The sequence below is a fragment of the Zootoca vivipara genome, chromosome 9 (assembly GCF_963506605.1).
Source record: "Zootoca vivipara chromosome 9, rZooViv1.1, whole genome shotgun sequence".
NCBI classification, from domain to species: Eukaryota; Metazoa; Chordata; class Lepidosauria; order Squamata; family Lacertidae; genus Zootoca; species Zootoca vivipara.
Genome location: NC_083284.1, coordinates 41,366,139 through 41,393,803, shown reverse-complemented (window position 1 = coordinate 41,393,803; position 27,665 = coordinate 41,366,139). Strand labels below are relative to the sequence as shown.

General features: G+C 39.2%; 1 protein-coding gene across 1 annotated transcript in view; it reads left to right on the top strand.

Moving 5' to 3' along the window:
- The window catches only part of PDGFC (platelet derived growth factor C), a 124,204-nt gene that overhangs the window by 69,306 nt on the left and 27,233 nt on the right, over positions 1-27,665 (top strand). The window contains exon 3 of the mRNA XM_035111586.2: positions 19,880-20,060. Coding sequence (XP_034967477.1) covers positions 19,880-20,060 — 181 coding nt within the window. The remainder of the gene's footprint in view (positions 1-19,879; positions 20,061-27,665) is intronic.

Sequence of the window (27,665 nt, the reverse complement as noted above, 5' to 3'; positions counted from 1 at the left end):
GCACCCTGCATAGCGTCTATAAACCTTTATGTATATAAACCCAGTGCCATATTTTTTTAAAAAACAACAACAACAACAACAACACAATAATATCTATTGGTATTTGTGGGTAACTTTCGATTCCACAAAGCATTGATATAACCTTCACAATGGAGTTAAAATTGCTTGTGTATACAATAATCATTTCTTTACATCCCTTGCAGAATGTGTGAAGTCAAAGAGTTAAATATGTTGTTAAGTACTTTGGGGCATAACCTGATTATTCAGCAGGCCTACTGGTTTAATGAGATTACTCATCAGTGCTATTTCAGATGGCTGTGTACCATTAAAATTAAATTATTGCTGAGAAAATGATTAACACCTTTGAAAAAGTTCTGTAGTGCATCACATTACACAGTATGTACATAAAATCTCTGAATAGTTAAAAATTTAGATAACTGGAAGAGTGACAAATATATGATTTGAATGACTGTATGGTATAGACACAATGAATTCACACCATCCATATTTTCAGATTATCCCTGATGCGAGAAAATGGGTTCTCCTGTATTGTTTACACACCTGATTAAAATTAAATCTATAAATTGCTAAATGCCCTTTGATGACATATCCACAGCTTATATATGAAAGAGACTTACAACTGGGTGCAATTCAAAAAGAATTATATGCATATCAATTCCATTTATATCAAGGATACTAAATCATGCACCACCTTTAATGGATTTGTGCATATTGTACCTGAATCATTTAAATAGAAAAGGATGCAAATAAATATGGGTTAATGTTTTCTTTCTTTCACACACACTGTCTTAGGTTTGAATTAGTAAACCACTGGTTAGGACTGAAATATGCTGTACAAATGCACTGCAATCTAAGACTCTGCATGCCCTAATGTAACGGGGGGAAAGCTTAAAAATAATAATCTGATTACACCTTTAATTCTCCACCCCAAAAGTAAGTCACTGCTCATATTTACAATGCGCATGAGTATAAAAACAGAGGGTACTGAGGCCCCTTGTGAGATAAGGCATCTGTTTCATAGGTTAAGCACCTTATGAATAATTTGACAGTTTGCAGCTGGAGTTATGGGCTGCACTTATATAGATCTGGCATAAGTCAAAATCCATTTAACATGGGACATTGGTAGTACATATCATGAATTCATCTCAAAGAACAGCTGTGCACAAAATCTCCACCCTAATACTACACAGAAAAATTGGGATGACCATTTCACTTAATTTTTGAGGAGGTAGTATAATTCAACAGTTTCTTGTGGATGGGGCTCACCAGTAGCACTGTTTTTCTTTCTTTTTTCATTAGAAGTGTCCTTTCTTTTTTCTTTAAGTGTCTTCTTTTTCTGTTGTGCTTCTGCTGCAAGTGACAGTAATAGCAACTGGGTTGGCAGTCTAGCTGCCATTTTGCATTCACTGCTATGCTGCAGACCTAGATTTTGTTCTGGGGGCATTGCTTGTGAGTTGATGGGGCATGGTGTGGTGGCCACACATACACAGATGGTGCAGAATATCAAGTGAAAATTCTGCAAAATGGTCTTCTTGCTCCACTTCATTTCTGCATCATTAGTTAGCTAGGGTGGGAAAAAGTGTTCATTAAATGCTTCCTTTCCCAATCAAATTGCAAAAAGTGTCTTCTCATGATAGGGTAGGCCAGAAAAGGAATGGAAAAACTGAAAAAGGGACAAATATAAATGCCCTTGATAGATCAGAAGTGGTTTATTTATTTTATTTACATTTATAGTCCACATTTACTCTAATGAGTTCAAAGTGGCTTACGTAGCTCTTTATCTTCACAACAATCCTAATTAGACTCTGAGCTGTTGATGAGCCCAAGATCACAAAGTGAGTCTCATTCCCATATGCTTCTTGAAATTTAGTGAAAATATATTCCTATCAACTGTGAGTGAAAGTTCCTGGATAATGTAAAAATTATATAGATTCTTGGTCACTTGTCACCATGAGTCAATATGGGCTTGAAGCAGGTGCACAGCACTTCTTTCTTCCCACTGAGCCAGATTCAGTAAGACACAGAGCACATGAGAGTTAAGGAAATTATTTCAGACTTTGAGTCTAGGAAAATTCCCCTCTTTGATGCTACTTCAAAGGGTGTTTTGTGGTCCTTAGCCAATTTTTGTAAAGACATGTAATAAAACCAGAGTTGGAAGCTTGGTCCAGTGAATGACATCAATATCCACAATAATATCTTTGATGTCTGTGCAGTATGGAAGATTCCATTTTATTTATTATTATTTTTTTTCTTTTTAAAATTTAAAATGCTGATAAACCTCTCCCCTAGATTATGTTGGTCACTTTCTAGAAGCACACTATAAAATCAGCCATATTGTAGTCATTGGAATCATCACATTCTTTTTGTAGGCTTGAATTTTTTCCCTTCTAGTAAACTTTCTGTTCCAAGAGCATGCCTGAAACTCATTCATTTCAATATTCACTGTCTTCGGTTTTCTTTTTCCATAACTCTCCATGTGAGGAAAATGAGACTGAATGCAATTAAAAGTACAAGATGTTTGGATAATTGACTAAGAGAAACATTTTGGAATATTTTGGAATTGATTATTGATTTGTGTATTCAACTGAAAACAAGTGATACCTGGAAAAGATAACCTCAGTGAAAGAAATAGGTTAGAATCATTGGGTAACTGAATCAATATATAGGAGAAGATGGCTGGTAGAAAATTATGATGCAGGTGGACTAGCTTTAAAAGGTTTTTCTACCAGTTAAAAAGAGAGAGAGAGAGTTTAGCCTGTTTGTAGATCACTGCATTTAATAATAGTACAAGCAGTGCTTTCCCCCCCCCAAAAAAATAGGTGCCTGTCCTCACCATGAAGTTGTTACAGTAAGTGCCACACTTTTTAACAACAAAAAAGGAGGTGCCAGTACGGAATACCCTTGAGTACCCGCTGAAAAAAAAAGCACTGAGTACAAGGAATAAGTTCAATGGCAGGAGGTCAAGTGAATGGCTAGCAGCTAAGAGTACTATTGGAGTAGACCAGTGTTTCAAATGCTCTGCCTTATGCTTATTTTGCTGGTGCAATGTTGCCTTCAGCACTACTGCACTGGCCATTGCAGTAACAGTGCATGTTGTCTGATGGTTTTGCCTGTTTGCCCAGCAGAGGATGCCATTGCAGCTACCATAGCTATATAGTAATGGGGTCTAAGATGTGTAGAAAGTCTTGACTTAAAAAAGAAGAAGAGAAATTTCAGCATAAAGGAAATTAGAAAGCACTAATGTAGAAAATTCAGATGATGCAAAAGAGCTGCAGGAAAAATATTTGTATTGAGCTTGCTGAATAACCTGTCGTTGGGAAAGAGAGAGCCATTTATTCCTGTTTCTGGCAGTCATGAAATGGTCATTTTAGAAATTACGTCACCTTATTACCAATTCATTTTAATAATTGGTTTATAAAATGATCAAGAGTGCTTCTGGAGCTGCTTCTCATCCTTGAATAGTGATACAAATATTTCAGACAGAAACAATAGCAACTACGTTGCTTTCCTTTGAAGTATGTACTTACACAGTGGAAAGTTATTTGCCTAGCTACGAAGTTCATTGAATGAGTACTATGGAGTTGTGAGTTATGATAAACATAATAAATAGACTAAACATTGGGATATCTGAGGGCTCACTGTAGCAAAGGATTATAAAAAACATATGAGCTAAGCCTTTCATGCTGAATACATCAGTGTATATCTGAGAATCTTAACAAGGTCTTAAATGGGAAAGCCAGAGTTCTCTCTTCTTATTGATTGAGCAAAGTTATTAACCCCTATCTATTTCCCACCTATTTTTCCAAGGTGTGGCATCTTTTACGTGCATGTGAGACACAGCTTTCTGGAGTCCCTCCTAAGTTATCTCTGTTGTGGTTGCACCACAAGCAGAAATATGGAAGGAAGAGGTAGCTGGAGTCTACTTGGTATATGCCATCCCAAACTGAGCAGTGTGGTTCCAGGCGCTTACCCAGGGCATGTATTTCATTTGGAGTCAGATGCAGTGGAGACTGTGGTATCTTTATGATATATAGTTTATTTACACATATTTATAACCTGGGCCTATAATGGAGGGATTCACAGCATTAACATCCCAAGGGGGTCTTGCTTCTCTCATAGCTGTAGCCTTGGATTCAAACAGGAATCAGGTATGGTTCTGTCTCCCAGCTGTACAGCCTGCTGCCTGCCAGCTTCTACCTTCTAGCTCACATAAGCCAACTCTCAACTCTGGCTTGGCTATCAAAGCACCAGACAGTGGTGGGAGATGGGCCCACCCATGTGTCCTGTGGCACAGACCCACTTAACAACCCATACTTAGGCCATTACCTTAGTCGGAAGCTAGTCTGGCTATTTCAGGAATCAAATCTGTGCTGAATCCAGGAATTAGAAGGGGCCAAGGCTACCCCCCCCAAAAAACCCCTCTTAACAATATGTTCAGAGGCATTCATTGTTGCTGAACAATGAAGTCACATTTGCCCCTCCTCTCTGTTACTTAAAAGAAGAAAAATGGCTGTAAAGGAAAAGCCTTTGGTGAGCTACGTCATCAGGCTTTTAGAAAGTCTTAAGTATGCAATATCAGCTGGATAACCTCTCTCTATATGCTTGTTTTTACTCTAAAATAATTTTAATAGGTTAGTAAGATAGGACACAGGTGGCGCTGTGGGTTGAACCACAGAGCCTGGGGCTTGCCGATCAGAAGGTCAGCGGTTCGAATCCCTGTGATAGGGTGAGCTCCCGTTGCTTGGTCCCAGCTCCTGCCAACCTAGCAGTTCGAAAACACATCAAAGTGCAAGTAGATAAATAGGTACCATTCTGGAGGGAAGGTAAACGGCATCTCCGTGCACTGCTCTGGCTCATTAGAAAGTGGCTTAGTCATGCTGGCCACATGACTGTATGCCAGCTCCCTCGGCCAGTAAAGCGAGATGAGCGCTGCAACCCCAGAGTCCTCCGTGACTGGACCTAACGGTCAGGGGTCCCTTTACCTTTAAGTTAGGACTTACCCTTTCAGGAGGCATCCTAACTGTGCTGCAGCAAGACCAGTTATTTTACGTGCTTGGGAATTCTATTATTTTCCCTGAACAGATTTTAAGCCAACCAACTTGTAATTTCCTGGGTCACCCTTAGATCAGTTTAAAAAAAAGATGTTGCATTAGCTACTTTCCAGTCCTGAGATATGGAGACTGATTTTAGGGACAATTTTTTTTTGGGGGGGGTATCTCCAGACTGTCAATATTCATGCACATTGGAAAACTTTAGGTTTAAACAATTAAAGTGGATACAAGCACAACAAATCCATTAAAAAAGAAGAAGAAAATTTTGGGCAGTTTAGAAAATGAAAGTCAAATGTATTGAATCAGACGAATAACCAGAAAACATGTAAATGCACCACAAGCAAATCAGCATGGATTCTCATTGTCATACTACTTCCATGTAAAATAATAATAATCAGGAAAAATGTTCAGTAAAAACCATAGTTAGTTGAACCCCCATGTTTACTTTCTGCAAGAAAATCAGGTTGAACCCAGAATAAACAGTTCATGTGGAGCAGCCCTTAGAAGTACAGAAAGTTCACATTTGACAACTATCTGTAAGAACTCTCGGGTGCTATCTGGACCCAGTGACTTGTTATTTTTTTTGTAATTTGTCTCTCGTCATCATTATTTGCATCATTATTTGCCTCAAATCCCTTCTTGAGAAAGTTAAGTTAGGCTTCTGCAATCTCCGATTTCTCCCGTAACACGCCTTTTGGTTTCCTGTTTCCTGTATTTTGAAGGAGTAGATCCATGATTAGCTTTTCTAGGGAGGAATATTCAGCACAACACTGTTATAATCATTCCATCAGTGCAAGCACTAGGGCTGGGTGATATATCGATACATCATCCAAAACTGGTTTGAAGTCCATATCGTAATATTGCTTTCATCATTTTTGACCTGGCAATATATTGCATATCATAATGTGTGTGTGTGTGTGTGCATGTGTGTGTTATGCAAAAATCATGATGCAGGAAAAAACCTGAAGCCAACCAGTGCCTTTCCATGTTTCCATCCTTATTTCAGACATCATGATATATTGGTATATCACAAAATTTAGCTTATGATATATCACAATGTTAAAAACCAGATATCACTCAGCCCTAGCAAGCATTTCTATTTGCAAAGCAGAACAGTTTCCCCTTTCCTCTCATGTTCCTATCAAGGTTCTCTAGACTCTACGCCAGAACTAATTTTGTGGGGCATAGGGAAGGAGGAGAAGGGAAAGCCCAGTTATGCTAGCAGGACTTCTTGTGCTGGCTCCTGCTAGTGCAACTGTTTAGTTGAATACCAAATGCTTCTATTTTTCTAAAGCCAATCCTCTGGATTGGGAAAGTCAGGTTTCTTGATCAAAATTGTACATCCCTACCAGACAAACAACTCTCCATTGCTGTGAATAAATAATCAAACCCATATGCTGTGGTAGCCTTTTCAGCTATCGGCTCCGTTGTCTACATATCATCTGTGGCAATTGCTGTATGTCCCAGGTGTGTAGGTGAAGAGCTAATTACACATCTGATAAAATGTATAAAAGTCATAATAGGAGATGCTCATAGCCAAGAGTGATGAAAGTGAATATTCTTTGCCTGAAGAAAAGATTAAGTGTTAACATGCTGCCAGCTTTCAGTAACTGAAAAGGATTCCAGAGAGTGAGTGCCTTTATCCATGGATAAAAGAAAATAAAGCAATGATATTTAGAGTGCAGGATGTAGACATATATTAAGGATTAAAGAATGTGTCCTGATTACAATAGTAGTTTAGTAATAGAATAAGATGCTCAAGGAGATTATGGAATTCACTTTTTTGAAGATTCCCAAAAAGATAGGAAGGTTTTTTCTCAATGTATCCTGTCATAGGTCTCTGTTTGATTGTCTCCCAGACCCATCCAGCTCTAATTCTTTAATTTTGATTTTTATCTGGATTTCTAAGATGGAAAAAGGGCTGTTTCGTGTATTATATTCTCCATATGACGTCTGCCAAAAACTGCTTTCATGTGGCAGTGCTCCATGTAGGGTCATAATATTTATTAGCCTCTTATAGCATATGCTGTCTTGATTGATGTTTTATACCAGCAGCTACCAAGACATTTTATTAGATTTAGGGACCAACTATCCTGGGATTTGGAGAATACAATGTGTCTGCTTCAAAGTGGTGGTCCTCCCCCGCCCCCTTGTATGATTCTCCTAGTCATATGCAGATAAAAGTAAGAGTAGATTTGTATAGTATCTGCAGCAAAGAGCTAGTTTGAAAGCATGACCTAGGAATCAAAGGACATTTTTTTTTGGTAGCTTCATATGTATAATACCTGATTAGAATGGATTATGTGAGTGCCAGTCCAATATTTAGATTGAGTTAATTCATCTAATATTTTGTTATGTTTAATGAACACTTCATAGAATGTCTACTTTAATGTGGGGGAATATTTAAACAATAAACTACTGCTTGATTGTAATGAAGCCTCAAAGTGTAGCAAGAGTATTACGTATGCCTTTGAGGTTACTACAGAAATGATTTTCAGAGGATCTCATGTTGGGATTGTCATGAATGAAGTGGCCCTACAATGCCTAGGAAAAGATGTATACTTCCATATACTGCTTTTTTCTTTAGTTTTTTTTTAAAAAGATATAGTTTCAGACAGCCTCCGTCCATTTTGTTAGTGTTTAATCGCTCTATTCTGCTAACCTAACAGTTCGAAAGCATACCAGTGCAAACACATAAATAGGTACCACTGTGGCGGGAAGGTAAACAGCGTTTCTATGTGTTCTGGCTTCCGTTAACGGTGTTCCATTGTGCCAGAAGTGGTTTAGTCATGCTGGCCACATGACCCAGAAAGTTGTCTGTGGGCAAAGGCTGGCTCCCTCAGCCTGGTTTGACATGAACGTCGCACCCGATAGTCACCTTTGACTGGACTTAACCGTCCAGGGGTTCTTTATCTTTTACCTTTACCTAATCACTGTTCGAATGTCAAAAGAGTCCCTTTGATGTTTTTAGAATCTTCTGGATGAAGATGTTTAGTTTGGGGGTTAGATTTATTTGGTAGGTCCTATGAATCAAGTTGTACACAGAGGTTTCATACTTTGCAAGCTGTGTACCAGGTTTGAAGTGGTAACATATATCTAAAAAGTGGAAGATCATGCAGGGTTTCCCAAACTTGGATCTCCAGCTGCTTCCCCATCATCCCTGACCATTGGTTCTGCTAGCTAGGGAAGATGGGAGTTGTAGTCCAAAAACAGTTGGAGACCCAAGTTTGGAAACCCTGAGCATGGCTTTTTTTCATCCGGATCTCACTGGAACTCAGTTCCAGCACCTCTCAGGTGGGCTTGAGTTCGGCACTACCTGATAGATTGGAGATTTGGATTCTTGGGATTCTTGAAGGTGAGCCCTAATGGGGTTCTGGGGAGGAGACAGAAAATATTCCCTAAGTATCCGCCCCTACCTTTGTCATTAGTTAATTTTTAGCCCAGTCAATTTTGTGCTGATTTGTAATGCAGTCCTTCATAAGGTAATCAACTTTCCAATCCATAAACAAACAAGCAAAATTAAAAAAAGTCTATAAACAGAATTGAAACTTAAAGAAAACATCACTTACATTTTCAGAAAGGTTAATTTTAGAGAAACATTTTAGTGACCCATTTACGTCACTGTCAGTATTTAAAAGGTTGCTGCTCACAGCTGTGCCTTATTTATTTGAACAACTGTTCTCACAGCCAATGTAAGGTTAGCATCTAGGTCAGCATGGGTTATACTATGATAGGCTGCAGTTCTGTACTTATTTACCTGAGAACAATTCCCTCTGAACTTAGTAGGGTTTCCCCTACTTAATTCTTATTTTAAAAAAATGTATCCTGCTCTTCACCATGTAGGTTTGGAAGCAGTGTACTTCTGAGTAGACATGAATAGGATTGTACTGTTGGTGTTTTATTTCTTTTATAGTATCTGCAGATCTGGTTTGGATAATGTTTTATATTTCTTAAAACACATCACTCGGGTGTTCTCTGTTGAACAGCCCATTCAAATGAAGTAAACTAGTTTTCATTATCAAAATATTTTGCTAAATGAACCTAATCCAAACTGTATTGCTTCTAAAATTGTTCCATGATACTTTTGCTGACTTTGTTTTTAATAGGGTTATTTTCCCTTTGAAATAACTGGTGCACTCTCAGATCTTGTTTCTGTCAAGAGGATTCTGGGGAAAATTAATGTTGATAGAGCATTTTCCATCTTGGTTACTAAAAGTAGCATGAGTGCAGCAAAGGGACAAAAACCCACACTCTATTCTGGAGTGTGTATTTTAATTGTACAGTGCAAACCAGAACACTTAGGGCTGTAACCAAGAATTCAGATACTTCTGCGTGAATTCATAAATGGTGAAGGCAAGAGTTAAAAGCAATCAGTTTCATAGAAAGAGCCATAATAAAAGCACACTATGTATGGGCTCTAAACACAATTTATGCACATATTGGGCACTATATTTTCATTATAGTATAAATGTTCTACCAATAGCAGATTTACCTCTAGAAGTAGAAGCAAGTTTATTCTGCTGTTTAATTAGCATAAACTGCGGGCACTTAGTCCTAGAGAGAGTTGTTTCCTCTTCCATTCCTAGGTTCCCCGCTTACGTTTCATTTCTTACAAACACTTCTCTCTCTCTTTTCCAATATTCAGCACTACTTATCAAATAACACAGCATCCAGTTGCATAGAACTATCATTGCTGTCTTCTTAATATAGTGACTATACTGGGGCAGGACTAAAATAATTTAGATGCTAGCAATGATGATCTTTCATAATGAAACATGGAGATATCCTTAACTAAAAATCAATATGGAGTTGTTTGCTTTTCAGGGTCCCTGTTTTCACTGGAAATTTCCCCCATATGAATGTCTTTTAAAGGTTTATTTAATATGTGTCTGCGTGGCACAACGCCAGGAACTAGTTTAGTCATAGAAAAAGTTCCAGTCTGGAATGTTAAATTTTGCACCAAATATTACAATATATTCAACATCAGATTTCAATAACAGCCTTTTCCCCAACCTGGTGCTTTCTGGGTGTTTGGGGCCCAACTCTCATCAGCCCCAAGTAGCATGGCCAACAAAACATTTGAAAGGCATGAGATTGAAGAAGACTGGGCACAATTCTCACTTTGGACATGAGAGTTCTTGGCCTCTGTCAGAAAGATGATGGATTTGACTGTTAGTGTGATTCAGCAGAGCCCTTTTATGCTCTTAACCCCCATTGCACGATGAATTAAATATTGATTTAATATATGGAATGTTTAGGCCAGCTTATTTTGTGGTCATTTTTGGTACTTGTGGGTGCAAGAGTACACCATAGGGAGCTAAGAAGATACAGTGGCACATTAGATTTCTGTGTTTTTTCCCCTCTTAAACTCAGGTTAAGTAATCTAAGAAAATAACAGTAGCTAGATTTATGTGATTTTAAAATATTTTTTAAGGCTGCTATGCTACACCATGCCATGGGGACAGAATATTGTGTAAATAGAAAATCTGTTCAATATGGAGTAAGGGTTTGGTGCTGTTGAACCATTTTATTTTATTTCACAGAGGAATCGGTATGAATTTATGTACATAATAAAATAATATTTAGAATGTCTAAACTCAAAACATGTCCTTCAGGTTTTCTCAGCATCTGTAAAAGCAAGATGTTGGTGGTGGTGGTTGGATGTTGGTGTTTATGTACTTGGTGCTTTGCTAGGTACATGTTTCTTTACATGGTGCAATGTTATTGGTCCAAGGGGAATACAGTCTAAAAGCATATACATACAAGGAAACTACAGTACTGTAAACAGAAGAAAAATACGTGATTTTTTAAACTGACTTTGGCTTAGTTACAACAGAGTTGGGTATATGTGGTTGTTCAAAAGACTTTCTGGGATTGAGGGATTTGAAGGAAGTAAGATTTGTGGTTTCTGGGTGGCAGTTCCTTTCCATTAAAGACAGCCATAGAGAGGCAGGATACCTTTAGATGGCTGCTCCTTGAATGGGCGTCTGGGCAGTTTTGGAGCTGATGAGGGCAAAGAAGCTGAAATTTAATCCAGATGAGAGACAGAAGTGTTGTACACTAGCAACCCAGAATAAGGGTGACATTATTGCCCCAAGCTTTCTTGGATAGTGCCTTTTTGCCTTTGGTGAAATAGGGTGAAGGAATTTCTCATTTGGAGCCGATTCCATCCTCACTATCTGGTATTGTATTTATGAATATCCCTCAACTTTAAATAGGTGGGGATGGAGAAACCATGGCCCTCCATAGGTTGTTGGACTGCTGCTCTCATAATTCCTAACCAGGCAGTGTTGACTGAGATGACGGGAGTTTGAATCCTGGAGGGCCACAGGTTCCCTACCCCTCTCCTTTGTATAAATCAGGGGTCAGCAAACCTTTTCAGCAGGGGGCTGGTCCACTGCCCCTCATACCTTGTGGGGTGCTGGACTATATTTTTTGGGGGGGGGTGATGCAAGAGCACCACGAGCCCCGGTGGCTGCTTACCTGTGTTTTATGAGCAGCAGGGGGTGGTGGCGGCAGGGTGATGAGCGGAGTGTGAAAGGGCTCCTGAGAGGGGCTGCTTAAAATGGCAACCGCTCGAGCGCTGCTGCTGCTGCTGCTGACACCAACAAAGCCCAGCCCGCTTCCTCCTCTAGGCAGGGCAGGGAGAAGCCAGGAGGAGTGAGGGAGGAGGCGCTGCTGCTGCTGTGTGATGGAGAGGGAAGGAGAAGGAATGAATGTGCGCGCTGGTGATCCATGCGGTGATTCCCGGACTGTCTGCTTGCTGGATCCAAAAGGTAAATGGGTCTTATCCAGCCCGCGGGCCTTAGTTTGCCGACCCATGGTATCCACTAATCTATGTTTGTTCATTTTACTTAATCCTGATCCTCTCAAGCATTTCTATTCAGTTTCCCACTTTAATTCCTTGGTTGTCTCTCTCATGGCTTGTTAAGACTTAATCTTCCTTTTAATGCAGTAATGCAGGACATAACTAAAAGATTCCCAAACCCTAAATCACATTTACCTTATACCTGCCTACTTCCCTGTTCCTGTTTATTGCAGTGCACTTTGGTTGCTGGGTCTGCCAAGGATGCTCATCCAAAAGGAATTATTTGCCTCAGGTGACTAACTGGAAGGCTGCTTTAATACAGGGGAAAAATATTATGATGGTGTCATTGGTATTGAGGGAAATTCTCTACTTGGCAACTACCGTGTTTCCCCCTTTTTAAGACGTAGTCATAATATAAGACGTAGCAGGATTTTCAAGCATATGAGAAATATAAGCCACACCCCGAAAATAAGCCATACCTAAGACGGCCCTGGATAGAGCTCCTGAGGGTGGCCAGCCTCGCTATCGCCACCTCCGCTACTGCTGCCACCCCGCACGCTCTTCGTCCCCCTGTTGTTGTTTTAGTTAGTTTCTCCCCGCTGCAGCGTCTCCCGGGTCCCGCATGCTGAAGCGCGGGCAGATAAAGGTTCGCTCCGCATAGGATCGGCCTGCCGCGGCTGCAGAGCGGAGCACCGAGCCAGCGGCCTAGCCTCTTTCTCTTTTTTTGCCCAGCTGAGGAGGCCTGCAGCCCCGCCGCCGGAATCGGCGGCTGCAGGGCGGAGCGCTCCGCAGCGCCGAGCGCTCGGAGAGCCTTGCAGCGGGCGGAGCGCCGAGCCAATAGCCTGGCCTCTTCCTGCCCCAGCCGAGGTGGTCTGCCGCCCCGTCGTCAGAATCGGCGGCTGCAGAGCGGAGCGCTCCGCAGCGCCGAGTGCGCGGAGCGCCCTGCAGCTGGCGGAGCGCCGAGCCAGCGGCCTGGCCTCTTCCTGGCCCGGCCGAGGAGACCTGCCGCCCCGCCATTGGAATCGGCGGCTGCAGGGCGGAGCGCTCCGCAGCGCCGAGCGCTCGGAGCGTCCTGCAGCGGGCGGAGCGCCGAGCCAACAGCCTGGCCTCTTCCTGCCCCAGCCGAGGAGGTCTGCTGCCCCGCCGCCGGAATCGGCGGCTGCAGAGCGGAGCGCTCCGCAGCGCCGAGTGCTCGGAGCGCCCTGCAGCGGGCGGAGCGCCGAGCCAGCGGCCTGGCCTCTTCCTGGCCCGGCCAAGGAGACCTGCCGCCCCGCCGCTGGAATCGGCGGCTGCAGGGCGGAGCGCTCCGCAGCGCCGAGCGCCCGGCAGCGCTGGGCAGAGCAAAGAGCCAGCGACCTGTCACCTCGGTGCCTGGAACCTGCTGCTGCTGCGCAGAGCGCCCAGCAGCACCATGCAGAGCACCCAGCAGCACCCCGAGCCCTCGGCCCGGCCCGGCCAAGGAGGCCTTAAGGTACCATAAAAACATAATTAAAAAATTAAGACATCCCCTGAAAATAAGACACCGTGTGTTTTTTTGATGAAAAAATGTTATAAGACGGTGTCTTAAAAAAGGGGAAACACGGTAGACAGAAATAACAAATAATACACTAACAGTGCATGGATTTATTATTTATTTTAAAAGCTGAAATGTCACACTATTGCTTAAGGCTACAATTTTAAGTATATTTACTGGGAAGTAAATTGCTTTGAAATCAGTAGGACTTAATTCTGAGAAAACATGTGGATACAGAGGAGAGGGGGAGTGAAATAATTTAACAGTTGTTGGACCGTGTAAGAGTCACTAGTAAGTTAGTAGATTGAAATGGTGCAAACCAAGCTCTTTTAATATGAATAGAGAATGCACTGAAACATTTCAATTTGAGGTGACAAAATGAAGTGGAATTTTGAGTTCATATTTGGTGTTACATAATGTATTTACATACTTATGATTGGTTGATAATGAATCACATTCTGAAGGGCAGATTATTTGCATGAATGACTAACATAATAGTTTCTGCTGAATTAGTTTGGGTTTCTTTTTAATTTCATTTATACAAAGACAGAGGAAACAAATTATGTGAACTGAGTAAATTAGATATTAAGGCAAATTACCCAGACTTGAACTATGTGAAAGTGAATTTAATTAAGGTAAATTTTATTAGTATGAATCTGATATGAAGTCCTCAGAGATTGTAGATAATGAAGCAGGGTATTTTAAAAAGATCTGAATATTTGATTTTTAATAGTAAATTGAGATATCTTACCTTTAAAACATCACTGGTGTATAGTAGAGTCAGGAAGCCAACTAACTGCCATAATTGATGTCACTAGCAAGAAGACCCACCTGACATGTGTCATCTAATTTAATAGTGGGGAACCTGTGGCACTCCAGATATGGTTGAACTCAACTCCCATCAACTAGCTTAGTCAAGGATGATGGGCTTGTTGTTAAACTTGTTCCTCACTAACCACAAGTTGTAGCTAATGTTTTGTGCTTGGTTACGGCTTATGGTTAAGGAAGAGAGCGCTTAACTGCAATCCTGGATCAAACAATGTGCTAAGCTAAACCTTGGTTTAGTTGCTGCATAGCACTGAACTAAAAGTACTGGGCAGGAACAAAGCAACTGTAGTACCTTCTCTGCATCCTTTTGACAACTATTGTAGCCAAGCTGGTGCCAGAGGTATTGCTCTGCTTTGGACCACATCGGCGAAGCCTTGTCATCTGGGCAGCCTAGGACCTCCATACACTCTTCCCCATCTTGCCTTTTGTGCAAAGGTTACTTTGGTGCTGCTAATGCAGCAGTTTGATTTCACCCCCAGAGGTGCACTCCATTATCTCTTGATACAGAGAGATGCCAACAAGAACTGCTAAATGATTGGCTCTGTATTTCATTTCATTTCACTTTTAATTCGTATGCTGCCTTTCTATATTACTATATACAAGGCAGTTCTGATGGTACAGTCCTACACAAAGTATAGGTTGGACCATATAGTCTTTTTAGCTACACCTGCTAAATATAAAACCTTCCAGTAGCACCTTAGAGACCAACTAAGTTTGTCATTGGTATGAGCTTCCGTGTTGTACATGCACACTTCTTCAGATACCCTGAAACAGAAGTCACCAGACCCTTATGAGAGGGTGGGGAGGGGTATTCCTCAGAAGGGTGGTGGAAATGGGTGAATGGCTGATAGGTGTGGTGAACCTGTTGACGACTGTTAACTACAGGAAAAAGCAAGGGGTGAGATGGCTAGAAATAGCTTTATCATGTATAATGAGATAAGAATACAAGTTATCTATTCAGACTACTACTAAGCAGTAAATCCCACTAGTGAAGTGTGCTAGGAACAGCAACCTAGATGAAGTAGTTATATGGCCTTTTATTACACCAAAGTACTTTGAGGCAGAGTTTTCAGATAATTAAACTGGGATGAACCTAAATATAGTTTCTGTTCTATCTGAGCATAGCTTTGGATGTAAACAATTCTATTATATGTGAGTTCCTGTGTTTTATATCCATTAGCTTCTTTTTAAGTTCATAGAAGGTTAATGTTACACAATGAGTATTGAACTGCAAGCCAAGGTAAGCAGTCTGTCCCAACAGATTTAACAAATGAAAACCATGTTTTTAAAAATGAAATAAATAAAATTCAAGTTTGGAGGAAAGTTTATATCATAGGAAAATACTTTAATGCTTCATCATTTGATTTATCTTTAAAGAGACAGAGGAAGGGTCTTGAGAGACATTTTTTATAATTTCCATGCTATGGAGAAATAGTTTCTTCTCAGGTGATCAGCCAAGCAAACCTATTCCTCAGCAGCAGCAACAAATACAATATAAGAAGCTCTCCTTGTATTGCCTCCCTTGACAGAAGGGGAAAGAAAGTGGTTAACTTGAAATTATTCTATAGCATATTAACAACCTCATACCTAGCATTGTTTGGGAATTCTAAAAAACCAAAAAAAATAGTGTAGTTTTGAAAGGTTCAGTCCACCATCTCGATTCAAAATGGTATCAAATTAAATCCAAACATAGACAAAACCTGCTCTTTGAACTCTGGAAAATTCATTCAAAATTCGGCTACAATGTATTGTGTCTAAATGCATAGTGAATGTACAAAGAAACAACTTTCCAAAATATGTACTAGACAATAACGTATGTTGATTGATGCACTCAACCCTGCATTCACTATACATTTTCATTATATAAAATGAGCTAAAGAATTTGCCACTTACTGCTCATTGACAAGTCTCTGTCTCTTGATTACTGTATATATTTTTGGGGTATGTCTGTTGTTCGGACCAGTCATATCTAGCTTCCATGCTGGGCTTTAACCAGCATCACAGGGTTGCTGTAAACACCTGAGCACCTTTGCAATTTCACCTGCTTCATTATCTTTCACAGCAGCTTAGATTTCAGTCAGCATGTGCAGTACAAGGAGAGTTCTGGTGGACATCTGATTCAGTTGGCAGGCTGTCAAAATACATTTAGTGAATGGGCAAAGTGCCGCTTTGTACTGTAAATGCATTTTCTTGTGAAATAGACAGTTCATGTCTTACATCATATCATTCAGTGTGTGAAGCACACTAACCACATCGAGTGGCAAAAATATTGAAAACCTTACTGTGAGATTTTTGCCCTTCAGTTGTTACTAAGGAAATACATATGGACCAGAGTTTTAGTAAGGTTGTGCAATGTGGGTTTTCTAGGAATTATTCCTTGTCTGCTCCGCCAGTTGAGTCTTGAGGACCAATCAGGCTTGAATAGGTGGAGCTGATGGAAGGGTGTGATGGATACTTGTAGTATCCCAATATTCGGAGGTGCCAGCTACCACAGGTAAAAGTTTTTTTCTTTTATTTTCATTCTCACTGTTAGTTACAGAGAGCATAACAGTCACTTTAGTTTATGTGCCATAGAGTTTAAAAAAGAAAAAAAAAATCAGCTGCATGGTTTGGTCACCTGTAGGAGTGAGTTAGAGACCTGATTTGGTTTGCATTTAAATACAAATCTACCCGATTCACACTTTCCAAAACAATGAGAATGAAACACAGCCATTCTTCAAACTTTGCACTTCTCCGAATTTTGCAGTGCAGTTCTCCTGCCAAGTAATGTGTACTAGAATATTAGGGTAAAGTATGCATTAAAGTGCATATAATTGGCAAAAATAGCATGCACTTATTAGAAAACAGTTGCATTTAAAATATCAAAATGGTAAATTAGGGGGGAAATGCACTAAAATACTGAAGAGCTTTCATGAGGACTATATATATACAAACTCATGATGAAATATTGAGAACTGAACTTAAGTTTGGGAAAATGAGAAACTGAAGGAACCCAACATTTACGAATTTGCCAGGCCATTAAAAACACGATCCCGCCCCCTGCAAAATTCTGCAATTCATGGTAGTGTACCCCCAAGATGAAAAACTGCCAAGAGATCAAAAGCAGCCACTTAGCATGCTTTTGTTTCATTGTTCTTAATTGATGGACACTCCGGGAGGCACTTTTGACAGGGTAGACCCAATATCTTTTTTAGAGCTTTATTGAGGCAAAACCAGAAGCATAAATGTGCTTAATAACAAAATACACTGTGTTTATATTTTTTTAAAAAACAGACTTGTTTGTAAAATATGAAAGAAAAATAAATCCATTATAAGTTCCCAAGAATAAGTCTGAGAAGTAGTCATTATAAGCCACTTAGTTATACATATACTGTATCATGTTGCTGTGAGAAACTCACATTTGATTAGCCAATAAAGCAGGTTTAGTAAATCCTTTAAATGCTGATTTGGACTGTGCAATACAATACCAGTGGGTATATTACAGGGATTACAAAGTCTCTGAAATGATCACCTGGGGACATGTGGGGTTCTCTTGTCAGTGATAGTTCATTTCACTTCGTGTGTCAGGTGTTCTGTCATATCACTTTTCCATTTCCCTGGACTTTTATTGATTCAATGTGTGTTTGATCTCTACATGCTGCTTTGAAAAGCAGATTTGCAATGAGTAAAGAACAATAATTTACATAGACAATCAAAAACTATTTTTGCCAGTAGTGTTGTAAGTTAGCCAAAGACTAGCTCATGAGCCAGTTTTGCACATTTACAGTTCTCAGCTTTCATTTTGCTTGACAATATACTTTGCTGTCTTTTCTTATTTGAGTTATTCATGTTTTATGTCCTATAATCTGTTGAAATTAATAGTGTTAATAGAGGCACATTTGTCAGGCATAACATTAATCTATATTTACAATACTTTAGTTAATCACTATTTTCAAATCAATACATTCATTTTCTTGCAATTTTCAAAAGAAAACTTTTGCTGGACATCTCTAATCTTTGAATAAATATTATATTAACTTGCTAGGATTCAGAGTTCTCCTTTGTTCACATAAAGGGTAGGGGTGATTTCCACTAGCTATACCCTGTCTTCATAGCTAAAATGATTCCCAAGGACCTTCCAATATTCAGGAGTAGTTTTTTGGCGTATGTAGGAGGCACAAAGGTAGAGTATGAATGTGAACCCTATTCCATTTGTGGAATAAAAGTGAGGACCAAAGCTACTGTGTGTCCTATGTATATAGGGAACAAAGGTGTGTTTGCAAGTCATTGTACCCCGCTTTCTGTAGCCCTCAGAACTACCACTATTTTGAAAACACTGGTGTCATTTATTAAATCCAAAATTATACTTTTTTAAAAAAAATGGAGTTAAAAATATGTACGAAATACTTCTTCTTCCTAGAACTCTGGGAAGCAGCTCTTGTGCCTTCTCCACATTGCATCCTTTGCAAAATGCAAAGGGTGAGAAGGGCAGGGTGAAATTGCAGGGTGTGAGGAACAACTGATAATTGCTTATTGCTATTGCTCTTCATTCCACGTTAATTGCAATGGAACTAGGAACACTGGAAACTGCTTTATACCAAGTCAGACTGTAGTCAACTACTCTAATTCAGGTGGAGGTATTCCCAGTCCCACTACCTGAGATCCTTTTCCAGGTGAAGTTGTGTAAATTGAGCCTAGGACTTTGAGTATGCAAAGCATCTACTCGGCCATCCTCACATACTGTGGCAGAATTCCTTTGACTTATCTAATATTATTCCCAGCCCCATCCAAGTGGACAGGAGAACTGTTCTGCAAGTCTTTCCCCTCTCTTTGGAAGAGAGAAAACACAAAAATTGAATCCTCAGTTTATTTACATTTTATTTATTCAGAGTTGTTTAAAAACAAAATCAAAGCTTTCCTTGCTAAGTTTTTTAAAATAACTCAAGGCAGTTTACAGAATACAAATATTAAAACAACCAAGAACAAATCAATTAAAAGTATATAAGCTACAATCAGCAGGGGAAAAGATAAACTACAAACATAAGCGGAAAAAAGCAAGAATGAATAACAGGGTAAATATCCAAATGCTAGCCATAACAAAAACAAGGCTAAACTAACAAGAAAGAAGCAAATTCAGTTTAACAGAGTCATCCAAAAGTGTCAGCATTTCATCTGGTACTAAAATTGTGTAGTAGTTGAGCACAAATCCTATGGACAGCATTGCTCATCTGGAGGAGGCACCTGTAGCAAGATTTCTAGTGTTGAAAGCAGGGCATCAGGTGACACAATGAGGTGTCCCAAGTCATCTAAGGCCTTTTAATGGAACCCTGAAACAAACAGGTAGCTAATGTAGAACAAAAAAAAAACCATTGGGCTGATGTGCTCTAACCCAACCAAGCAGCTCTAGCCAACAACCTGGCAGCAGAAATGTGTACAAGTTCCACGTTTATGGACACTTTTCAGTGGTGGACCCCACAGTAGCTAGGACCCCACAGTAATAAAGCATGGAGATGATTAAAGCCTGTATGACTCTGGTGAGATAAGATCCAACTTTCCCAGGAAAAGGGAGTAGTCTGTTTTATTGTTAGCTTATGTATTTCTTCTTATGTGATTCTGTTGTCTAAAGATTCTATAGAAAGTAAATCCACCGAGTGAACAATGTCTATTTTTTCATTGTAGATATGACTTTGTAGAAGTTGAAGAGCCCAGCGATGGCGCTATTTTAGGACGGTGGTGTGGCTCCACTACCGTTCCAGGAAAACAGATTTCCAAAGGAAACCAGATCAGAATACGATTCGTTTCTGATGAATATTTTCCTTCTGAACCTGGATTCTGTATCCATTATACTCTCCTCGTACCAGTAAGTATTTTCCCCCTCTTGTATTCCTAGCTCTTAGGCTTCCAAGATGTAATGATAAAGAAAAATAATAATAAGTGTAACAATACAACGTTGCTGTATAACGTTTCTTGTAATCCGCTTAGAAGTGCTTCCGCCTCAGGAATGGGGCAGAAGCTGAAGTAACTTTACAAGGAGGGACTTGAATGGGGGGGGGGAGAGAGAGACAGCATTTGAGAACTGCTGTATAGATAAAATTGTTAAGGGCAGAGCAATCAAAAATGGCAGGAGGAGGGAAAACAAATTGCAGGAAAACTACCTTTTCCTATCTCCTGCTGGACTCATGTTGGCAGAGCGGAAGATTAGGTTGTGTGTGTGTGTGTGTGTGTGTGTGTGTGTGTGTGTGATGCTCTGCATTCTAAGTGTTTGTTTGTTTGTTTTTTGAGAGCCAGCTTCACTGAAAGGGTATAAACTACATTAGCTCCAGGCTGGCATACTATGCTCCTCATTCCAGGCAGAGCTATGAATCTTTCTCTAGGCATGGTTCTGGAATGCACCCTCTTTGTCGTCTCCACCCTGTCCAAAGTCAGGCCTCCAATAGTGGAGGGGAACTGGAGGTAGACCTTTCTATAGCTTCACAGAGCAGGCATCTTACACTGGATCTCTGTTTCAAAGGGCAGACCTCTCTCTCTCTCTTTGAGAGGAGGTTCTGATGGATCCTATGGTCTCTGGGATATGCACCCCACACAGGAACCACGGAATTGTGATTAAAGAGAGCTGAAGTGTGTTTGAAACATTTTTTTCATTTTCAACTTTTACAAACATTTTAGACAAAAAGAACAAAATCATTTCAAATTTAATTTTGACTTTCCTCCGTTTATTTATTTCACATCTTTTTATTAGTGCATATCCAATTCAAATATATTTATAAATTTTCCTTTATCCTCCCCTTTAATTATTCTTTACTGCATGTGTTTATATCAACCCTGCTAATGTTTTAATTTGTTTACAATATGCCCTTAAATAATCAATAAACTTTCCCCATTCGATTTTTAAAAGTCTCTCTTTTTGATTTCTTAATCTTCCGGTGAGTTTTGCAATTTCTGAATATTCCATTAATTTTAGTTGCCAATCTTCCTTAGTCGGAACTGTTTCTTCCTTCCATCTTTGGGCATAAATCATTCCAGCAGCTGTGGTAGCATATATAAACAATTTTTTTTCTTCTGTTCAGTAGGTACATTCCCACCCATTATACCTGAAAGAAAAGTTTCTGATTTTCTCACAAAATGAATCTTCAACATTTTTTTCAACTCATTATAAAGTGTTTGAAACATATTTTGTGAAAAGATAGAATAGATTGAGAGAAAATAGACTAAAGACAAACTAAGAAAAATGAAATTGAGCAGTGTGCATTTTTTATTTGTTATTGGAGACCACACACAGTGAAAAGAACATCTTCTACCACTTTCAGAACTGGAATGTGGTTTTTTTTTTTTAAAAAAAAGAAAAGTGTCTGCTATAATATTTTTCATTTTAGTAAACTGTTCTTGAAGAACAACTTCTAAGTCCATTAAGCAACTGAAGGATAATTGGTAAATCAGCTAACTTAGTGCAGACAAAAGGAAAATGAGCAGAGCAGAGGTCACTAAATTTTGGTCATTATTTTGCAACAATATTTCGTTGCTTTCTCCTCTAAGCATTTACACTTATATGGAAACCCACCTAATCTAATAACATCGGCATTATTAATAATATTGTGAATAAATGAGAAATAGAAACATTTTATTTTCTACCCCAAGCTCATCCTAGCATTTCATTGGTTATGCATTCCGGAAAACATCACTTCAAATATAAAGGTCTTGGGAAACAGTATTTTATATATTGACAAAAAATATAGTGACATATCACCCGTCTTTGGATCCACGCAATCATTTTAAGTCTTGGGGTACATAATAGCATTAGTGTACTTAAGTTCCCTTGGTATGCAAGAAAGGAAGTGACTTGCCAAAAAATTATGTTAAGAAAGTCTAGCCCAAGTCTCTTCGATACTGATATGATTTACATAGCAACAGTATGCTATGTAAACAAACGTGATAAAAAATTCCAATTTGGGTCTGGGTAATATTCCTTCTAGCGACTTGTTTAGTTTAAATTATGTCAGTTACAAGCTTGGCATAGAACACCCAGTGTAGTAAAGTCTATTGTTACTTGGGTGGGGGGAAGCGGGTGAATGGGACACTTGATGCCTGAGGAGCCATTAAGGAATGCATGACTGATTGCCAAAGGAGTTATTAATTATTCGGGGCACTGAGAACAAAGCAGCTCCAGTTGAAGCTCAAGTTGGGGGTGGCTAGGACCCCCCCCCCCGTCTATCTTGGCACCTGGTAGTATGTCATTTGTCATTCAAGATCATGCCAAATTTTCTTTACAAGAAACTCACTTTACCCCTCTTGCATGGAAGCTGAGATGGAAGATGGAAATCCAAGAAGCTTCTGAATGACCACCCTAGTTTGAAATGTATTTTCTGAAATGTTTTGAGCTTTGTATACGTACCAGACATTCACTTAGAAAGATAGCAATTTGCGCTGGGTTGTTATTATTGGCTTAAGGAACATTTCTCAGCCTGAGGAAACTGGAGCTGTAGTTTAATGCAGATATTCGGTATAAAACTAATTAGTCACTCCTTACTACTAGAACTTAAGGCAGTGGAACTGTCTTCTTTTTAAAAAGAAAACATTTGCCTTAAAGATACACACTTCTTCATTAAACAACATTTATTTGCATTTTTATCAGTTTTGGGATTTATCCACATCATCCATTATATGCCATATGCCATAGTGAATTCATTGTGAATTCATGTGATTTGCCAAGTCCAATAAACACAGAAATGGTATATGCATTTTCTCATGTTTTTAAAAAACTTGATTAGATGTATCAGTCTGATAATATATAATATTTCTAGTCCAATTCACACACACACGGCTATTACCCAAGGGCAAAAGCTCTAATTAGTACCAAAGGGAGCATCCCTTTCCATGACTAATAATAAACAAGGAAGGAATAAATTTGTTGGGATTACGGTTCACAAGCAAAGCGTTAAACCATCCCTCACTACTGTAATCCCAATGAAAATTGGGGTATGGGCTACTAGAATTTTAAATAGCATCCCTGATGTATGTGTTCAGTCCTCTGAGAGGAGGGATATAAGCATAATAGAACATGTTAAATATTTCTTAAAATGGCTCTGAACACAGGTATTTTTTACGCAGCTCTAGCAGACATGTCTATAAAAATAGATTAATATTTCATAACATGTTTTTATAACACATTATAGAGTTTTCTTCTTATGGAATACCAGGGTGTTTTGAAAAAGCAAAGAAGAAAAAAAGTGTTTAAACTCCAAGGAGATATCTCAGCCAAGATCTGTTTGGTTCAGTAGTTCCCTGATTATTCTCCATGAAATATGAAGCAGTAGAAATTATTTTAATTGCTTAATTTACACAATTCATTTTTGAAATGTAGTACTTTGTTGGCATGAAAATCTGTCATTGTTTTTTTTAGGAAGAAAACAATTGTGTTACTACAATATATTGAGAGGTGTTTGTAAAGGTTGTAGTAACAAAATTGTTTTCTTCCTAGAAAAAAGGTGGTGGCTAACCTGTGCCCCCACCAACTGTTCCTGGGTTACATCTGCCATAATGCTATACCATTGGCCATGGTAGCTGGGGCTGATGGAATCTGGAGCCCAACAATACCTGGAAGGCCACAGGTTAGTAACTACTTCTGTAGATAATATTAAATCTACTGAGCTTTTGTGCTACCTGCTGTGATCAACAGGATCAAAATTAGTCAGTCTTAGCCTCCCTCATAGCAATTCTCACATCTTTGGTAGGTGGGGAGGAATAAGGCATTGAGTTGCATCCTTAGCCTGTTGGGTACCCTGCTAAAGGGGTCCAGAAAGGGGTGCCTCTTTCTAGAAAATCCATGAGGACTGATAGACACTGATGGGATCCCCCCAATTTGATGTATGTCATAGAGCAAGTGTCGGTCCAGGGTTGACCCAGCCTTTTTTTTTTAAATCAACCAACCAGATACATTGATGCCACATACATTCCTAGTGCCTTTGCCAAAGCCTACTTAAATCTGTAATCAATAATAGTTGTAACCTATTTCATCCAATACTGATGTCCTGTCTCTTATTTCTTCCCTTGGCCTGGGTTTGCAAGGTAAACTGTATTGTTGTATCTTTAGTGTTACAAGTAAAGGTGCGTAGTTCCTCGGTGTATTTTGTGTGAGTTTTATAATTTTATTGCTTTAAGATGTACATGTACTTTTTATACTTCTTGTCCTTGATCAAGTTTATGATTAATTTAATTATACACTTATTTTTTAAAGTCTTTAACACTTCTGAAGTTGAAATACTTTTTTTTATTTAAAATACTTTTATAAGCCCCTTTAATAAAAAAAATTCAGTAGGTGGTTTGCATAAAATTAAAAGAAAAAATACCTTAAAGAAATAAATGGGTTCAGCTAACACAACAAGACCAGATATTGGGACTGATGAGGGAAGGCGTATGCCTTGAGGTATTCAGTGAAGGAGAAATTTTTACTAGGCAACTCATTGCTTTATAAAATTTTACACATTACAGAACATGTTATGACCTGAATGGGGGGAAATGGCACTCGCATTAAAGTCTGCAACTCTCCTTAAAGGTCATTAGGAATAAGTCTGTGGGTACACTGAATGTATAAATATTTTTGTGGTTTTAAAAAAAAGGTTTTAACTTGAAAGTCAAGACAGAAGGATAACAAGAAGTAGATCAGTTAATTCTGTACAGCATTTGCCATTTGTTCTTTGAGGGGTTTTTTTTAGCCCTCTCCCAGGTTATTTGTTTCTCATTTTGGTCATAATAATGCGAAGTTTGTTCAGAAAAGTTTCTATTCCAGGCCAATCACTGTTCAACTTTATTGGCAAAAATAAGAACCAACAGGGATAGTTCATTAAAACCTCAGAGCACTATATAGTAAATAGCCAATAAAACCAACTCACTTGTTGGTTTAGGGGTCATGAGAACTTTGACTCAAATTTCATGTAAGGGCTATCCCAATAGTGGTTAGATACAGATGCTATCGAAAATCCAAAGCTCCTACTGCCTTCCTTTGCCCCAAGAAGAAGTAATTTCTGTTGGGACAATGCAGGGGTATGTGGTGGGAGGAACTCTCTAGGCCTTGATGAAATATCTGTTTCCTGCCAGGGGTAGCAGTACAGCTACCAGTCTGAGAATATGTAGGGCGAAACAAACATTTGAGCTTCTCAGAACCTCAAAGGACAACAGTGAGAACAGAAGCCTAGGGAGCAAACGTGACGGTGTGCAATGGAGAGTGATTCAGCAGAGAAGGGAGTAGGTAAAAGTATTACTGTGTTGGCCAATTGTGGTATGTGAAAGATGTGTGAGTACTGCATATCCATAATTATAGTGTATGCATAAGCAGGGATGTGTGAGACAGTGAAGGGCCAATGGACAATCACACCAAAATGTGAATTAATACATCTAGCCTACTGAGAATCCAAAACTGTTTTAAACTATCTTAAAAATACTTCTGTTTCAGTGTATCTGAAGAAGTGTGCATGCACACGAAAGCTCATACCTATGACAAACTTGGTTGGTCTCTAAGGTGCTACTGGAAGGATTTTTTATTTTTATTTTAAAAATACATGTATGTTTTTAGAAGCAGTGTTTTAACCAGCCTCAGTATAGGAGAGAGACACATACTGGGTTGCATGGAAATAGGCCATAGGAAGCCATATAGTAAATCCCTAGGGGTGTACTACTATACTTAGAATTAAGTGCCAAACCACTAGAAACATTTGGCTTTTACAGCCAAACAGAGAGAAAAAACCAAACAGAAAAAGTCTTCTATGAACGATGCTCAATAATAGTTTCTCAATGAAAATATGTCATGACCCAGACCCTTATTGCTCAAGACTTCATAAATCGTTTTTCTTTTCCCGCCTAGGAAGGCAAACACAATGACATTCAAATTAATCTTTTAAACAAAGTCCTTCATGTGTCTCCTTTCAATTTTTTTCAGTAGTCTCCAGATCCTTTTAAACTTCTTGTCCTTTCATGTAAAGATAGCTGGAGAAGGGGAGGAGACTTGGACTTTCTCTTCTTTCTCCCCCCCCCCCGCCCCTCTTTGCACCTTCTCTCCTGCTTTTACAGTGGCTTATCTGAAGTCCCTTATCCTCGCCTAAGAGTTCCTGAATATAACTGTTAATCCACTTTGTTACATCATCCAGAACATTAATTCTGAGCTGATTTTTTTTATTGTGCTGCAGTTAGTTTTTCAATTGTGTTAGTATAAGATTTGCTAGTTTAAATTAGCAAAAAGGAAGAAATGGCCAATTTTAAAAATTTGTGAATAAAAGCTTTAATATTTATTGCTGCTATATAAAGGATCTTTACAGAAGAAAAGATAACTCAGGACTGTAAAATTCTAATAGACTTTGTTGAGCTCCAAAAGGATATGGTCAACAAAAAAGCACCTAAAATTCAAAATAAGTATGAAATGAAGCAAGTTATAGCTAAAGGTTTTGATTACATATGATTTACATACCATATGCTTTTCTGATACTAGAAATCCAGGTTATACATGTAATGTATTGGTACGGTAGTAGGTTCAAGGTTCAAAAGTGTGATTTCAAGAATTTCAGTAGTTCTAGAAAGTGCATCAAAGATTACATATAGTTCATAAACTGTTTGTCGCCTGCTCCCTGATACAGTTATGTGAATTGGATTTCACAAATTGATTTACTGTTAGAGCTGATTAATGCCTAACTCAACATATAGTGGCTCTCGTAGAAGGATGCGCCAAGTGCAATTAATTTTCAATTTTATGTTGAGATGAGTGTTCAGAGATGACTGCATCCTTCCTGTGGTATATGATACATTGATCACTCTCTCCCAGTGGTACAGCAAAGAAATCAGTTCACAAGCAGGCTGCTATGTGAAATCTGAGAAAGACAAACACGTTCTCAGACTCCAAGCACATTGCAGCTAGCCACTTACTTTTGGTTTAGCTTTGATAAAGTTTCCCATATTTTGATTTATATGAGTAGTTGTTTTTTAAAGATCTTGAAAGGAAAGCATCCTTTAATTGTGGCTGACCACATCCCCATCATATAAGTACGCAAAGACTTTCTTACTACTGGGTACAGTTCATTTATAACCTTCTAGGATAATAAAGTGGTATCTTGGATTGTTTGTTCTGGTAAGTTTTTAAATGTTCTCTGTGAAATAGAGATAACGATTTATCTTTATAAACTTTTCTGCCTCAACTGGCAGAATTGGCTAATTTTCTTTTTAAAAAAGGGACCCAGGTGGCGCTGTGGTTAAACCACTGAGCCTAGGGCTTGCTGATCAGAAGGTCGGCGGTTCGAATCCCTGTGACGGGGTGAGCTCCCGTTGCTCGGTCCCAGCAGCTCCTGCCAACCTAGCAGTTCGAAAGCACGTCAAAATGCAAGTAGATAAATAGGAACCGCTACAGCGGGAAGGTAAACGGTGTTTCTGGTTTGCCAGAAGCGGCTTTGTCATGCTGGCCACATGACCTGGAAGCTATACGCCAGCT